The 17,561-nt window shown below is 47.0% G+C and overlaps 1 protein-coding gene across 2 annotated transcripts in view; it reads left to right on the forward strand.

Moving 5' to 3' along the window:
* Window positions 1-17,561, forward strand: part of RGS20 (regulator of G protein signaling 20) — a gene marked incomplete at both ends in the record, with an annotated part of 39,174 nt that overhangs the window by 7,216 nt on the left and 14,397 nt on the right. Inside the window, one exon of one of the 2 annotated variants that reach the window (XM_082499681.1) lies at window positions 11,834-11,932. The exons of the other annotated variant lie outside the window; for it this stretch is intronic. Within the exon in view, the coding sequence (XP_082355807.1) occupies window positions 11,834-11,932 (99 nt within the window). Of the gene's footprint in view, window positions 1-11,833; window positions 11,933-17,561 lie in introns of those variants that run through there. 2 annotated transcript variants of the gene reach the window in all.

The raw sequence follows: 17,561 nt of genomic DNA on the forward strand, positions 1-17,561 counted from the left end.
GAAAAAGTTGCTTGTCTTTTTTTTTTTTCTTTTTTTTTTTTAGCTGTGGGGGTGGTTGAAGAGTGGGACATGTTGCCCAGAGAGGCTGTGAAGTCTCCATCCCTGGAGGTATTCAAACCCTGCTTGGCATGGTCCTAGGAAGCCTGAGAGCAGGAGGTTGGACTAGATAATCTGCAGAGGCCCCTTCCAACCTCAACTATTCTGTGAAACAAAGAGCTCTTCACAGTGTCTTTGTTTTTAAACTGTTCTGTAATTACATGGCATAATAATATTTTTTTTAATTCATAAAAGATTTTTCTTTTGCATCCAGAAACACCGTTCTGAGAATTGCTAGCTGTGTTGCTCAGCATTGTCTATGAGCCAATAATAGCTGCGCAGACAGCAATCAGAGGGCATTCTTTTGTAAAAGTTGTCAAAATAATAATGTAGTACACATTAATGGGTGGATTACTTGCATATTAATGGTGTGCAAATTTTCTAGTCCTCAGAGATAATTTGTACTGGTTTGCAATCATGTGTTTTTCCAATTTAGTGATTTACATATTTTACCTTCGGAGTAGCCCTAAAACTTTCTCTTTAGCTGTGCACCTTTGAAATGGAAAAATGCAGAATCCTGGGCTGATTAGGACATTACTGTCAGAAAGAATTTCATGAATACAAAAACGAGAGGATAAACTGTTTTTACACTCGTTCTGGAAATTTTTCAGCAAAACAATCCTAGACTGGCCTGAATTACAGAGGCTGTTTTCATTAACATAAGATGATCTTCTTTAAGTGGAACAAAATGTCATGTTGGTTAATAAATAACACAGCCTAAATCTAAATCAACTAATTTGACATATGGGTAACTTGAGATTTACAAATATAGTAATTTAAAATATCCTTCCACCAGCAAGAATCAACAGTTTAGATAAAGGATACCGGGAAAAAGCAACATTTCTCTGAAAGACCGTGGAGGCCTTCTTAAAAAGGCAGCTAGTTGGGGTGTCTGTGAGTCAGGAGGATTTGACCTTCAGTCCATGATATGTGTCTCACCCCCAGACTGATGAAAGTAAATTATTTCCAGTAAAATACAAAACTAAAATGAAGTACCTTTCTGCATCATCACCCCAGAGTGATAAGACATAATATAGTTGATGTTGCTCTGACTTACGGCTTCTGCTAGAGGCCATCATGTGGTAGAGACCACCTAAGCACAGTGTTGCCATCACACCCTGCTTTATTTCCAATATACCTCATCTCCAATTGAAAGAGGAATTATGGTGTGGTTTTTTCAGCTCGGATTTCTCAGGGATATCTGAATGCCAGAAGAATCCTTAAGTGCCAGAATAAGTCGTGCCCGCATTGCGGGTATCAGCCAGTCCACTCTAATTAGCAAATCCTTCCAGTGACCAGGAGAATGACGTGAGATACAGTATCATCAAAGGTGGTTCTGGGTGGGGGCTTGAAAGCGTTATCTGACCTTTGCTGCTCGGATCAACCATCCTCAAGCCCTTCCTGGCATGGGTTTACCTCCCCTGCTCTTTAAAACCTTACTAATGCAGACTCCACAGTCTAGGCAGCCTGCTCAAGTGCTTTACTATCCTACCGTTAAAAAAACGTATTTAACCTAAATATCCATGCCTCCTGTTTAGATCCATTGCTTCTTGCTGTAGATGTAATGAGCATGAAGAGTAATTTACTCCTTCCCCTTGCCTGTTTATACACAACGCATGCTACCTGATGTGCATTTCCCATGAGTGGTACAAAAGACACAACAGTTATGAATCACGTATATGCTTTTTCACAGCAATTTCTTTCCACCAAAAAATCAGACTCTAAAGGAAAATAAATGTTTCTTTCAAGCCATTTAGAGCTTACTCAGTCCTACATTTTGCTGGCCCCTTCTGTGCAATAACAGGACAAATTTTTTACCCCCATTTATTTGCATCTCTTTATAAATCAGCTTCATCCAGTCAAAAGAAAGATCCAAAAAGAGATCAGAATATCCTACCACAAAGCCCCGCTCCGGGTTGCTAGGTGACAGCTAGATGCATCCTCCTGAGAGCAGGTCAAAGCCAAAGCCCCACCAAGCCAGCAAATGCAAGGGAGAAACCATCACTCTTCTCCCAGAGGCCACACAGGGGATGAAAGCACCTTGTTTATGTACAATATAAGTAACTGTATGTTTCGTCACAAGCATTAAAACTTAACACTGAAGCAGGCAGAATGTTATTTTTTTCCATCAGCCACAGCCAAAAGAAGTGCTGAACGGTAATGCTTGGGAAATGGCAAGGATCTGTGAGCAGGTGAACTGGTGAAGCCCGGCTCGCAGTGGGTCTGTGCCAGCTTACTGACTGGTTGTGGTGTCTCAGAAGGGTTGGCCTTTCCCACAGCCCATGCCTACAACAGGCACTGATTGCAATGAAACTTTCAGGAACTTAGATGTTGAGATCTTTAACTTAACAGATCTTTGGTCTACCACCAGATGTGGTTGGAAACAGCTCAGAAGGCTAATTGTCCTCAATATTATACTTTTAGTGTTATTCTCAAAATAAAGCTAATCTAAAATACTGCATCGACTGTTAAAGGTAAGAACAGACTGCAACAAACCAGGAGCTGCCCAATGACGCCATCCAAGCAGCAGCTGATGATCTTACAAAATGTCACATCAGTTTTCCTGGTTCACTGTTACAAGCACTTAATTACACTCACAAGAAGGATGAAATTATTCTCAGGAGTCAGGTGTAGGCTGAGGAACTCATACAGAAAAAGGGGGAGATCTCAACTTTGTTTCATTATTCATTTGGTTCCATTTGTGAACACAGCCTAATTTCAGGAAGTAGCTGTGATTTTTCCTGTGACATCTTGTGTGATTTACTTTAGGACTCAATAAAAAAGAAACACAGTTCTTACTGTTCTGTCAACTTCACTATTTCCTTTGAGTGTAACCAAGTTAAGAGCATGAACAGTGGATCAGACTTAGACCAAGATAGGATAAAGTATTTGTTCTTGGACTGCATAATGATTGGCATTAATTATGAGAGGTAGGAGGATTATAATATTTTCAAGTATTAATTTTCTTGCATTGCAGTGCTTGATTTTGTAAAATCCATGGTCTTCTATTTTTATTACCAAACTGATCTGTTTAAACACAAGCATTCTTCTGGGAGGGATGTTTTTGGGGAAAAGGATCTCCTTTTAGGGATTCTTTGCCAATCCTGGAGGTTAGTATCCCAAATAAGGTTTGGCACTCGCACCCTTTGTGCCTTCTGATGCTTGGAACTTGTACTCAGTTTTGCACGGATGCTCAGACTGCACCAGGAAAGTGGCTGAGTTGCTCCTCTCTATCCCTTTATCCTGTCTTTTCATTTGCAAATTCTTGCTCCATTTACTGATCCCCATTTCCCAGAATTCTGCATGTCAATAAATGGGACACCTCTTACATCTGTATTTAATATGGGCTCTAAATAAGAGGGTTAAAGGGTGTTTCTCAGTTTATATCCAGATCTTCTGGATGGTTTGTCATGGAACAGTCAGATAGTTCTCCAGTCAGAAGACTGATAAAGTGAGTCACAGCCTTAAATGCCAGGGACATTTCTTCAAACTAGCATTTATATGTTCCCTGAAATCTTTGAGTCTGAAAGATGGTTGCTATTTTTATGACAGACTAGCTTTCCTCACTGCACTGTTTATTCTGTTCATACAGACCCGGTGCGGATAAATGCATGCGCTTCATTTAAGTACAAGAATAGCATCTGCTTGAATTATTTACCTGATCAACAGTGGCGTACTCAGACTATAAAAGTGTTTCAGATTCATAAAAAAAGCTGTGCTCTCTCAAGTATCATACTGGGTTGTAAGCAGACACATTTTTAATGGAAAGAAAAGCCAAAATCTACTGGTTTCTTACCAGCCTTTCCAAATCATCAGGAGAAATAAGTCAAAGGTGTTACAGATCAGAGAAGAAAGTACAGGCTGTTGCAGGCAAGACAATTTCAGTCCTACGTTGTCTTTTCTGTGTTTGATCAAGAGGAAGGTTTGAAATGGAGTGCAGAAAGGAGATTGGGAGGAATGTTTCATCCGCCCAGGAGGAGGACATGGTCTTTCAAAACAGTAGTGTAATGGAAGGAAACTGCCACAAGTGTGGTCTTTTAATGAGTTGTTTTGAACAACGATCCATAAAGATGGGATATAAAAATAGGTTTGTCCAAACTTCTGCGCATCTGGACTGCTGTTCTCCCTCTCTTGGGACACTTCTAGAATCTGCAGCGAAGTGTAGTGTATTTCCAATTGCAGAGAAACATAACAGAGAACCCCAGAGTGGGCAGAGGAAAAGGTCCAGCCTGCAGAAAGGGTGTCACTTTCTCTGAGCATCAAGAGGAGAAATGTGGTTTCACAGGAACACATCAAGTGTCTTCCCCAAAAGCTCAGTATCAGTAGCTCTGAGCTTTTTTTTTTTCCTTCCTTTTTTCTTGAGGTCCTCTGTATCTATAACCTGTAACTCCACATTTGTGGTGTCACAGGAGACCTAGGAGCTGATACCATTTGTAAGTCTGCTCCTAAGCCTAAAGCAAGCATGACATTTAGCCAGTCATTTGTGCTGTCTGCAATCTCAGTCTCTAATCCAGGCATGCGCTCCTATATGGGTAAGATCACATAAGTTGTCTCTGAAAGGAAGATGAGTAAAAGATTCTGCATGGAAGCCCCAGACCTTTCTGCTCACTTCCACAGGGTATTTACATGGCAGGAATAACCTGACCTCTATAAATCAGTATTTGTTCAGTTCTATTGATAACTTAGTAGAGTGGGATAGATATCACCTGAATTTTTCCCATTTCCCAAATATGTTCACAACTTGTCCTCACCATCATTCTTATCGGATCAGCTGCGCTTCCTCCCATCGTCATTCAAAGGTCTTTTTAAGATGCTGGAGAAATATTTCCGGTCACCACGTCAAACCAGTCTGCAATGAGACCAATACAAAGTTTGATCTTCAAGCCAGCATCTATCAGCATGGAGCATTCTAATTTCTGATATTGTTCTTTTTAACCTCATACTCTGTAGCAGTCTCTCATTGCCTGCTCTTTATTCTTTTGTTTTTATTTTTCAAAGAAATTATAGTGCATTTTAGCTCTGCTGTCTTTTTGTGTTTTCCGCCACATCCTGTGAGTTATATTTTCTCCCATCAGCCTCGTAACATGGCTGCATAATTTCCCCGATGCTTCCAAATTTTCTAAGGTCCAAAAATGTGATCAAAAGTCAATGGCAGGAGTCTCAGTGGCTTCCTGGAGAATCTCTTCCAGCTGAATATTACTGTGCAGCCACATTGTGCAACCAGGTTTTCAGATACACTTTGAACTACTTTGAAAGCTCGAGCTGTTCAGGAACATTAGTTCCAAATTGTCCCATTAATCTTCCTTTCTGAATCAGCTCTGGAAAATAACTACAAATTACTTTCTATACCTAAAAATTGCAGTTTTTTCAGTTTCGGATTCTTCTTTAATTTAACTGTATTTATTACTTACCAGTCACCTGTGTGCTAAGGATCCTGTGGAATAATTACGTTATGTGTGACCCAGAATATCAGGAATGTTCCTCCAGGTCATGGTTGAATGGGTACCACTTGAGTGAGATTGATACTATGAAGATATTTTTCCTTTGCTAATCATGAAAAGAGGAAAATATTTGTGTCTCCAGTTTTAGTTCATTTAATTTCCATTATGGACATAGAAAAGGACTCCTGACAGCACAAGGAGGAATAGTTCTTTAGCACTCATCAACTGTTGAGGTTCGCTATTCCAATTGTAGGTGCACAGTGACACCTTCTGGAAGTTTGAAATGAGAGTTACTGAGCAGCTTCCTTCCGTCATCTGGAAACACAATTTTTACATGTAGAATCTAATCTTTTTTCTGATCAACATTTTCCCCAGACCTTTAGTACAAGTTCTCTGGTGTCGTCGGAAATATGCTAACAGAATGTTGTCGTCATGGGAGATTTTTTTTTTTTTAAATCAACCCAAACCTGTAGATTTTTTTTAATTATTCCAAATAATTCAAAGGTTTATGTAAAAAAAAAATTAAGTTAGAGATGGATGTTAATCTCATGATTTTTGAAAAAATGTAGCTGTCATTACATTTTTAACTATATATTGACATACATAGGGTGAGAGAGTCAGACAGAGTATAGTGAGGCTTCAATTTGCCAAACGTGGCAAATGAAATGAATGAGATTCAGTTTCTTAATGCAGTCATATTTCAGCAAAGACTTCCTTTTTCGTATGTGTCATATTGCAATTTCTAATTAGACCTTCTTTGCCCAAGCTGCCGGCTTCCTGGGTAGTCTGTCAATCTGCCAGAAACTCTGAGTCACCAAGGGCTTAAAGCACATGAGTTGTGCCACAGAACGCCGTCCGAGGGCTCACAAACCCCGCGATGCCTGCATACATCAGCTGGGCTGGGGCCAGAATGGGGAGCAGAATCGTCACTGAGCTGACTCTGATGCTCTAAAACTCAGCATTCAGCCCTATTAGTGGAAAATATCTCCTCATTTCTAATATTTAATTCCATCTCAAAGATTAGTTCTCTTTAAGCTTCCTCTTCCTTAGAAATAGCAGAGATGTGATATGTAGGAGTGGAAAAGAAACAGGGTTGTGAGTGGTGGCAGCAGAGGCTAAGTTCCAGACTTCCTGAGACTTTGGGAATAGATCCATTAAGAAAAGTTTTTTACGCCTGTACCTAACAAATGTTGAAAGAATACAAATATTTTAAAGTTCAGGAAAGCTGTTTCCCATAATATCACCAGCATTATGTTCACTTCAAAATGTGCTTACTTAAAATGCATCTTTTAAATATATATATATTTTTTTTTAAGTTTTTATTAAGGAGTAAGATAAAGCAAATACTGGAATACTGCTGATATATGTATATATATAAAACAAACAAACAAACAAACAAACAAACAAACAAACAACAAAAAAAACTAAGTTCAACTAAAGTCCCTGGAAACTCATTTTACTTCTGAAAATACCTTCTTGCCCAGAAAAGCCTACCAGTCTTCAAAGTGATTTGTAACCAATGCACTTTCATGTCAATGAAAATAGTAAAAAATAGCTTCTTACTTTCTGTTTGAATTGCTCCCTAATTCACTGTGAATCAGCTCCATTCAATGGTCTAGAAACTCTCTATTTAACTCTCTATTTAACAATTGAAGTGAGCAGAAAACACTAAAATAGACTAGTACCCATAAGCCGCCATACGAACGTGTGTGACCTCTCGTTGGGCAAGGAGCAGAAGTTCAGGTGTGGACCCAGCAATCTGTCCTAATACCTTAAAGCAAAACAGGCCCCGAAAAAGCTAATACGTGCGTTATGTCACCCACTGAAGTGTGATGGCAAGAATGTTGGAATACAGTGTTATTAAAATACAGATACATGTTCTATATGGTATTTCTTACAACCTGTTCTTAGAATCTTCAATGAGAACAAATAAAAAAAAATACCATACAAGTTTGTAATAATAACAACAGCAACAATAACAGGTTCCTTCATTCCCACAAGGACAAAATGAGGAAAATATATTAACTAGACAGATCTGCAGAAAGAGAGAGGCTGGAGTCTAAGAATATACAAAGGGACAATATTAAATAGCAAGGGCACCCTCAGATAAAGTAACTTCTTTCTGATGTAGAATAAAAGAAAACTACTTAGCTTATGTAGACTTAATGCAAAACGTTCAGGAAAGTCTAGTAAAGAGATTTTTTTTTCTAATGCCTTATATAGTAGTAGCTAATATCAATATTGAAATTGAGTTCTGGTTTAGTATTTACTTTGTATGTTACAAACAAAGGTGCCACTATATGGGATAATTTTATTAAATAAACAGTTCACATGTAAACTCTCCACTTTCCATAACATGTTTTTTGGAACAGAACCAAGACCCAGGCCCAATACTCCCATGCCTAACTAGATTGTCAAGATGTACACATTTTGCTTTCTCTCTGTCGTAGTGAAGTTGAATTAACCAGTGCAAAGTGGGGGAGCAGCAGGGACTAAGAGTACAGTCACAGACATGCATGTGCTGGGCAAGCTGCTCTGATGACTGAGGGCATCTTCCTTCACGCATGAGAAATTCCTTTTAGGCAGAGAAAGGGGTTCAATCTGTGTCTCTCAGCTCTTAACATCCCTCAACTTTAAACTCCATTTCAGTGAAGTCCAAGCACTTGTTTATGCAGTTCTGTGTTATGCAGCTGGACATCAGCCTGCATCCATTCGTCAGGGAGAAAGCAGAAGGAGGTGCCTTTTTTACCAATTCTGAGAGGAATTTAGGCCTCCAAGCCACTTGGCAGTTTCCAGATTTAGGTGGTTGTGTACACATGCAATGATGCAGATGTACTTGCCTACAGAGGTAGGTAGAGTTTGTCTGCAAACACAAAGCATTGGAAGATGCTCAGCTTAGGTGGCTTTGTTTATCTAACACCATTCATGCTAGGGAGCATGAGTGCCATCTTTTTATACAATATTATGCACTGTCACTATGCATTATTAATGTTGAAAAAATAAGTCATCTTTAATGAGGTGTTATTTGATTATGACCCTCCTGAGAGAAATGCAAAGGATGGAGCAAGACCATACCTTCCAAATCGGCTACACTGTGTCAGCATTTTAGACCTGCACTTGTTCAAGCATTCCTGCTAAGATTCAGAAAGCCACCTGGGACTATAGTCTAGAAAGGACTTAAGGGAGTCACATCCACTCACTGGTCTGAGAAATGGCTGCCCTTCCCAGCAGTGTGACTGGAGGAGCTGGATTCAAAGACCAGTGGTGTTAACAGGTGTTTTGATCTTGATCTCAGGATATGAGAAGAACCACCTTGGTACACTTATGTTCCTTTTCTCTGTGAAGGAGTGAGGCAGTATCATATGATCATAATCGTGAAGCCTGTAATACCTCTATAGGTCCTGTCTGGGCCTTGACAATTGTAATCCAGCACAGCAGTGTATTTAACATCCCAGTCGTGTGCTTTTTGCCACAACCAAAAGGGCAGAGATTTGCAGAAGAGCTCCTTGCCACCCAGGCAGGAGAAATACTAAGGGGGGGGGGGGGGAGGAATCAACCTTTCTGTTTTTTCTGCTCTCCTGGGAACATTGTCCAGCTTCCACCCTAGTTCAACTCTCCACACAGACCTAGGGGAATTCTGCTGCTAAGCAACAGCAAGCTGTCCTTATGTGCAGGAATGGCAGCTTTCCCTGCAGCTCTCATCTCTAACAAGCACCTTCCCTCGGCACCACTGGCACCACAGCCGTGTTCTCCCCTTGCTGTGGCTTTGGCCTTCAAGGGTGGCACCATCACGGTGGGAAGGGCTTTCTTCACACTGTGCAGACTTCCATTCCTCTCTGTCTCTTTGATGTCAAGAGATTGGTTGTAGGCCAGAAATGGGGAAGATGTTTTGGGAAGGGCTGGGCCCTGGTGAAAAAGCGGAGCCCTCCACAGGAACAGGCAGAAATCACTGCTAGAGAAATGGCAGGCAGAGCCCGGACGGCAGTGATTTCTGCCTATTCCCATTCCGGGCTCATACTCCAGTAGGGTGTCTTCCTCTTTCCAGTACCATGACACTCAGCAAGGAAGGGGGAAGATCATGCTGCCCTGCCGCTCGCAGGCCGGAGCGGGCGCGCCAGCCCCGAGCCGCCGGAGGGGCGAGAGGCGGCGGGGCGGTTTCAGGACCCTGGACAGGGCCGGGCGGCGGCGGCCCGAAGCCGGGGGGGGCTCCGCTCTGCTCCTCTCCGCGGGGTCCGCCCGCCGCCGCAGCTCCTCCCGCCGCCTTTTTGGGTGGGGTTTCTCGGGTGGGGTGGAGGGATGTGTGTGCTCTTTGCGCGTAGATTGTAAGTGGTCAACCTCGTCCCCGTGCTCCTCTGGCACTATGGCTACCCCTGGACCCCCAGGGGCGCTGGCTCGGTACGAGAAGTCTCCTCCACTCCGCACCTAAAGGGGCGGCTTAGAAAAGTTAAAAACACAGAGCGCGCCTGCGGGGGGTGGGGTGCGGGGGTGAGGGTGAGGGGACAGCCCCGAGCACCCAGGGACACAGCGGTGGGGGTTCAAGGCCGCCCACCCTCCGGATTAGCACCGGGGTGGCGGGGCTCCGCTCGGGGCTGGGCTGGGCTGCGCAGCGCGCCCGCCTGCCCCCCCGGTAATGCTTATTTTGTGTTTTTCTCTTTCTCTCTCTCTCCCCGCCCCGCTCCCACACCTCCCCCGCACGCCGCAGCCTCCGAGGCCTGCTGGGCCCCTCGCCCCGCTGTCAGCTCTGCTCTCCAGCCCCTTCCTGCGGCCGCAGCTCCCCTCCCGGCGGCCCTGCCCGCGCTTCGTCTCGGCGCCCCGTCGAGACGCCCTGGGGCCCCGCTTCGGCCCCTCGGGCTTGGCGGCGCTGCTGGCCGGGAGCGGGCCGACCGCCCGCTGCCCGCTCGCCGCCCTGCTGCGGGGCCGCTGGGCTGAACCGCCGCCGTCGCCGGTCCCCGCCCCGGCCCCGGCGTCGCCGCCACCCAGCCGCCTCCCCCCGGAGCGCCGGAGATGCCCGGCGTGCCACGGAGCCGAGTCGCCCGGCGCTGTGAGTACCGCTCGTTGTGGCCGCATCCGCCCCTTCCTCCTCCTCCTCCTCCCCGCACCGGGGAAGCCGCTGCCCGCCCACGTAACCCCCGAGCCGGCACGGGCGTGGGAGGCTCGGGGGCGCTGAGTGAGCCTTCCCACGCTGAGAGCCACGGGCAAAGCCCGCCGCTCCCCACCGGCCATCCCCGTCGCCCCCCGGGTCCGCTGGCTCCGGCAAGGCGGCTCCTGCGGCCGCCGTGCTCCGCTCCCCGGTGCGCAGGCGGGAAGGGAGCAGCCCCGACGGCAGGGCTGCCCGCCAGGTCTCCCGGTAACCGGGAGCCCAGCCCCGGGAACTGGGAAGGCGCAGGGCGTTCATGCAGCGGATCAGTCTCGGTTTCACGGGAAGACGGTGTCGCTCTGCCCGGGGACGGCGGTGACACAAGCCAATCGCAGCCGTCCCGTTAACGGGCGCGGCGCTCGCCGGCAGACGGCGTTTGGGACTGCCCGGGGAGCCGCGAGTGGCGGGACGTTATCGGTGAGACGGTCCCCAAAACGTGGCGGTGTTGGTAAGGGCGGTGCTGAGAGGTCCGCCCCGGAGGAGCGGGATGATCGCCGAGCCCGGGCGGCCGTCCCCCGCCCGCCGCAGCCGGGTAACATCGTGCCCCGCCGAAACGGGAGAACTAGAGCGAGAGAGACCCGGCGGCGGTGAGCTGTGCGGCTCCGGAGGACGGGAGGCGGCTGTGGGGGGGCAGGGAGGGAAGATGCATCCCTGCAGTTACTTAAAATGCAGGCGTGCTCCAATCCCGGGTTTATAAGCGCGGCTCATTTAAGGCATCTATGAACATTAAAGCACCAGTGCCGAGCCCCGCGGCGGCATCGCCGCCTCTTCAAGCCCTTCCCACCCCCTCCCCCGAGCGCGCACACACACACACACACACACACACACACACACACACACGCCCTCACGCCGGTTTCTCCGGCATTTCTCCCCCCACCGGCGCCGGCCCCATGGCTCCCCCCGCGCCCTCCCCACCCCGCCGCCCCGCTGCGGGCGCTGCGGCGGCTGCTCCCCTTGAAAACCGCCCCTGAGCCGCAGCGGCCCCCAGGGATCGCCTGCCCGGGGGTGCGGCCCCGGCGCCAGCCCGCCCCGTCGTGCCGGGGCCGAGGCGGGGAGCGCGGGCTGCCGGCCTCGCTCCCCCCCGGCTCCGGCCACGGCGAGCGAAACCCACCCGCGTCCGCGGCCGGTACCGTGAGACGAGCCCGCGGGGGCCGGGCGCATGCGCGGGGCTGGCGAGCCGCCGTCCCCGGGCGCCCAACCCGCCGCTACCGGAGGGGAAGCGGGCGAGGACTCCCGGCGGGGCTCCGCCGCCGACACCGTAAGTACCGCTCGGTCCCGCCCGGCGACCGCCGGGCACCGCGGCCCCACGCCCCGGGCAGCCGCCACCCCCGCGGCTGCCCCAGGTGCAGCGGAACGGGACGGGACGGGACGGGCGGCGTTGCCGGTGTTGGCCCTCGCGGTCGGGGCGGGCGAGGACCCGCGTCCGCCTCTCCCCGGGAGGAACCGGAGGGACCCGGTGCAAAAGGCGCTTCCCCCTCCCGCCCCATCCCCCGGAGTGTCGGGAGGCGCCGGCCGGGAGCGCCCCGCTCCGGGGCTCGCACCGCCCCATCCCTCCCCACGGGCTGCTGGCCTCGGTCCCCGCGGCTCCGCGTAGCACCGGGATGCCCCCGGGCCCGGGAGCGAGGGCACGACCCTTCCCCGCAGGCTCGGCCCCGCCGCCGCCGCTCCCCGGGGCGGGATCGCGACCCGCTCCGCGCCGCCTCCCTCGCCCCAGCGCGGGTGACACCTCGGCTCTGCCCCCGCCGCGCTCCCGGGGCCCTTCCACCTCTTTTTACGAGTGGGGATGAAGATAAAGTAGCATCCATCACCCCCGCCCCTTCGTGAATGGAGTCCCGCGGCGTGTCCGTTCTCGGGGTCCCCGGTTCCCCCCACAAAGTTAGAGAGAGGGGCAGGAACAAGGGAGTGTTTCCATGTAGACTCTTCCAGTATCAGCCTGCCATATCATGTGTCCTCGGGTGGGAGAAAGAGCTCTTCCTCAGCTCTGTCATTAGTTAACGTCAGTAGGTAAGAAAAAGCAGGTAATGAAAATTAGACACAACTGCAGAAAGTGAAATAAGATTATCCTTGTACATGCCAGTAGGAATTACAGTAATTTAATACCGATGTAATGTACTTGATGCAACCATTCCATTATTTCATTTTTGCTGTTGAAAAATGTGAGATCAAAACTTTTCATACAGTGCCATCAGTGTGATATAAGGGTGAGGAGCCTCCTTGTACCGCCGTGCCCATTGCACAAACAGAATATCAGCACCAGCTCCAGCGCTCCGCGGGGCTAGGTACCACGCTGCCAGTTACGCTATTGCTGTACTACAGGACCAAAAACCGGTAACCACTAGCTCAGCTAAACGAAGCACCAAAATGACTATCAGCTAGGAGAATCCTAGTTGTGGTCGGGTTAAAATTAGGAGCATTGCATTAAAATTAGGAACGTCTTTCTAAACTAAGTGTGTGTTCAAGCCAACTGAATGTAAAGCTAGGACTATCTTTTATAAAACGCTCTAAGATGAGAGAACAGTTGCTTTATTTCCCCTTTAATTTCTTATCTACCCCCCCCCCCCCCCCCAATACTTATTTTGATATCTTTACTCTGGGTCCCAACTAATCCCGAGAGCGTCACCTCAGCTGTTACACACCTCTTTATCCCTTGGAAAAAACAGTGTGCATTTTTCACAGTGAGTGGCGATTTTTGAGGGCTCAGCTTAAAGTACCAGAAAGGAGTTGTCAGAGTAGAAGGTTTGTGTGTCTCTTGGAGCCCAGGTGACAAGTTGATGAACCTGAAGCACAGGCAACTACCAGTACTCAGTCGCTTATAAAAATTCATCCCTTCTTTTCATCATTAAAAGTTATCCCAAGGAGGCAGCAGGTCTTGGAAATACTGCGGAGACCTCTTGGCATTCAGAAGCAACAGAGTATTCTTAGCGAGAGGCTCACGACTCTTAACTTTTCTGTTTATTGGCATGTTTCAAAATTTGTCATAGCTGGGTGAAGCAAAGAAGTCCATAGAGTGTCATGACCGAAAAGACTGTGCGCTAAGTCAAATTCTGACCTAACTTCAGCTTTAAATTGACTTTGGTGATACTCCTCCCGGCTGCCAGGGCTCCGTTTGGCACTACAGCCGAGCTGGCACGGCAGAGGGCAGCTGCCTCGGTGCTGCCCTGCCAGAGCAGCCAGATGCCAGCGTAGTACAACCCGAAGTGAATCGCGACAATCGGAATCAATAGGAAACGGTACGTGAATCACTATTTAATGCACTCCGGGGGTGAGTCATCCTGATTCAAACCAGCTTTCGGACCAGTACAATGTCAGTCAGCTCCTTGCACAGTTTGATATGAGTCAGATCTCAGCACCGAGTACAATATGAAATGAGTCACCGACTAATACAGCGCCATGTGACTCCGATACCCAGTGCGAGTTGTCAGAGCTTCTGTGTGATATGAGTCACTTCATAGTACAGTAAAATGGGCTTTTTGGAGACCATTCATAATTAAGCACGATGCAACCAAGCGCTCAGTAGGAGATGATGGGAGTGAGCAGAGCAATCTGCTACGTGTACTGGTTTCACTGTTTGCATAGTAAAGAGGTGTGTAAAATATTAGGCTGAATTAATCTTTTTTTTTATTTTTTTTTTAAAGCGAGCTGCATAAAAATAACTAGAAGCAAATACTTCCTCTGACAATAAAGCCAGCCAAAGCTGGGCTGAAGCAGTGGTAGAACTCCCAACATTGGGGTTTATTTTGTTAGGTTTTGCTTCTGAGACAGCCGATCAGCCTGTGTGAACTGCCACAGATGCGCTGAGGCTGACTCCAGCTGCCACAGAAGACAAGGCAAGGGATGCCGACAGTCTGCTGTGCAGAGGAGAAGGACTTGACGCTGATTTCACTTAATTGCAGTTTGCAGTGACCTGGTTTGTGAAGGGACTCAGCATGAGATGGAAGTTACATCCATACTCGCATTCCTCCTGCTCCAATGGCGTAGCACCCACATAAATGGCTGGACCAGAGCGACAGGCTGCATTTGTTGCTTTTTATGTGCAACTGGTAAAAAAGTTCTCCCATATCCTTCCCATATCACAGGAGAAATAATGACAGAGGTTGACCCTGCTAATCGCATGTCACAGTAACATTTTCAGTGAAGTCTCTTGTGATAAAATCCAAAGTAAAGAAATACTTTACAATACTACCAGAGGACATATATGGCATCTCTCTAAACAAAAAATACACAAAAATCCCACTGAAACCCCAAGTAACTACGTTTCCTAACAAGAAAGTCAGATTTTACTCAGAAAAATACTTCAGTGCAGGAAGTCTTTTGCAGACAGTGGGCTGGTCTGGCGGCCAAATGCGCAGCACTGAATAGCAAAGAAAAAGGAGCAGAAGACATCTAAGCCCTTGGTAGAAAAAGACCTCAGTTACAGGTGATATGATCAAGACCTCATTACCTGTTACTATGTGAGCGTGACACATTTTTAGCCATTCCTTTTGAAGTGTAAAGCAATGCTTTAATGTGAATAGATGAACCCAGCTCCTCTGAGCTGCTGCTCCTCTGGAAAAAGATATTAAGTAAACCAGGTAAAGGCACTCAATTTCTGGCGGTTTTACATAAAGGCACCCCAGAAATGTTATTCAAACTCGTAGAAGGGTACTACTTTCTTTTGCAATTTTATCCACTTCAGCTTTTGACGGACTCGGGCGCAGCGGTGACATAAGAAGCTGCTTTATTCTGTGTGGCTGCCAGTCTCCTTGCTGCTAACCTCTCTCTCACACTCTTAAATCTTCAACCACTTCAGTCACCCGCAACAAGATGCCAAATCTCCAATAAAAGAAAAACTCCGGAGAGTTCTTGCTCTTCACTCACTAAGCGGGCAATCCGATAACGCTGCCTAAAGCATGTGCATATGTGTGGGTGAGTTCATTAACATATATTAATTCTTCTCTGTCTAAAATAGTACACTGCTTGATGCAGAAAGCCTGCGTGTCAAATTTGTCAATGAAGAGGAAGAAGCACGAGCATCAAGCTTCCCGTTCATATTTCAGCTGATGAAAAACTGCCACAGGCTTCAGTGGCAGCACGTTGCAGCCCCAAACATTTCTAAATTCATAAAATACAGATCCAGAGATTTACTTGGAGCTTGACCCCAGTTGCAAGCCTCTTAGGACATTAGCAGGCGAGGACAGAATCTCTTTCTTCCAGCTCACTGGTGATCATCGGGGGGGGGGATCCAAAGGGAGAGCAGCAACTGCGACAAGAGTTACGTAACCCCACCTAAAGCTCGCTGAAACCAAGGGGTGGTTTTTCATTGTTTTAATGGAGTTTGGATCAGGCCCAAAGCACTTACTGCAAAATAAGTGGACTGGGATGATCCACGTCTGTGCGCTCACTCCAGCTGGCTGTCAGCCGGAGTTACAGCGCAGAGCTTCCCGGGCTGGCGGGCTACTGCGCAAGCTTCATGCTGCGGCCACGCGAATCGGACCCGAGCACGCGTTAAGGCTTGCACACCTGCCAAATTGTAACCTGTACAAGGAGTACACGTCGTGTTTAAGTAATTATGTTTAAGCAATAGGATCTTTGCACTTGGAGCTGAGAAAACGCCATTGCGCTTTAGCATAAAATGAGGATGAAAATATAAAAGCTTTGTCTACGATCTTCTTTTCTATGTATCCTTGTGTCAGATGGCTTTTTTTTTTTTGTGGTGGGGGGGTTGTTTTGGTTTTATCTTTGACATTTGTGGCTCAGGTTTTAAATATTCCTCCTTTGGGAAGGCTATTTTCTTGGTAGCCCACCTTTCTACTGAGAGATTAGCAAATACTATAAATGTTACAACTAAGCCAAATATCATCCGACGTGCTTTTAACCAGGGAAATAATTTTCATTCCTGACCTTCACGCTCCTTTGCGTTCATAAGGTTACATACAGAAATGCCTCATGACCTGAATGTCAGATAGGCATGCCTTGGAGTGGAAAAGGTATGACAGGTACTTATTCCAGTAATTCAACATTACTCTTAAAGCATACAGTAGTTTTTCCACTCTTGTCAAAATTAGCTTTTCAGATGCTTGCTTAAAGCCCTGGACTTCCTTTTTAAAAAAAAAAATATATACTTATTAGCATTCAGTAATATGAGCATGTACTTTTTATATGAATCATAGATGCTATCTAGCTGGATAAGCAGCAAGAACACGTGCCATTATTTTTCTTCTCTTTTTCATTCATTGCTTTTTAGGGACATTTTTATAATGGACTAAATTTGGTGTTATCATTATATGGAGCAGGACCTCTCTCCCCCTGGAAGATCCAGAAACTCCGCGCCCAGGCATCTGCATAGATGCTACATTAGATTGACTTGAAACACTGAACCAACCAGAGACAAGCTGATCAACTCCTACTCTCCTTTCTCAATTAAGTATTTAACTAATTGGTGCTCTCCATGCTGGATTTGGATAGTTCTGTGGATTCCTCGAGGCAGGACGCACTGTGCCTAGACAAGTTGCTTTGTTTCAATGTGATGATTGACATCCAGAGTGGAGAATATGGCTCTTCCAGGGACTCCAAATCTTCAAAGTTGATCCAGCTCTACATAGATTGCCGGTAGTCAGAGGAGACTTGTAAGTAGCCGGTCTCTTGTAAGTAGTCAGAAGAAACTTCCTGCAGATGCAGAAATGATCGTGTAGGACAGTCTTTTGTACACAATTTAGGTAGTTCGGAGATGTTTTGAATGTAGCTCAAGGTAATCACTAGGGATGGATCATGTGTGTGCTGGAGTAGTCCCAACGAGATGAGCCAGATGGATGTAAGAACTGTGCAGTAAAGCACGATTCAGAGTGTCGTCTGGACCAGTCAACACCACCACTACAAGGACTTCTGCAACATAAACTCCTGTTGCCACT

The sequence above is a fragment of the Vanellus vanellus genome, assembly GCF_965231255.1.
Source record: "Vanellus vanellus genome assembly, chromosome: 2".
Taxonomy (NCBI): Eukaryota; Metazoa; Chordata; class Aves; order Charadriiformes; family Charadriidae; genus Vanellus; species Vanellus vanellus.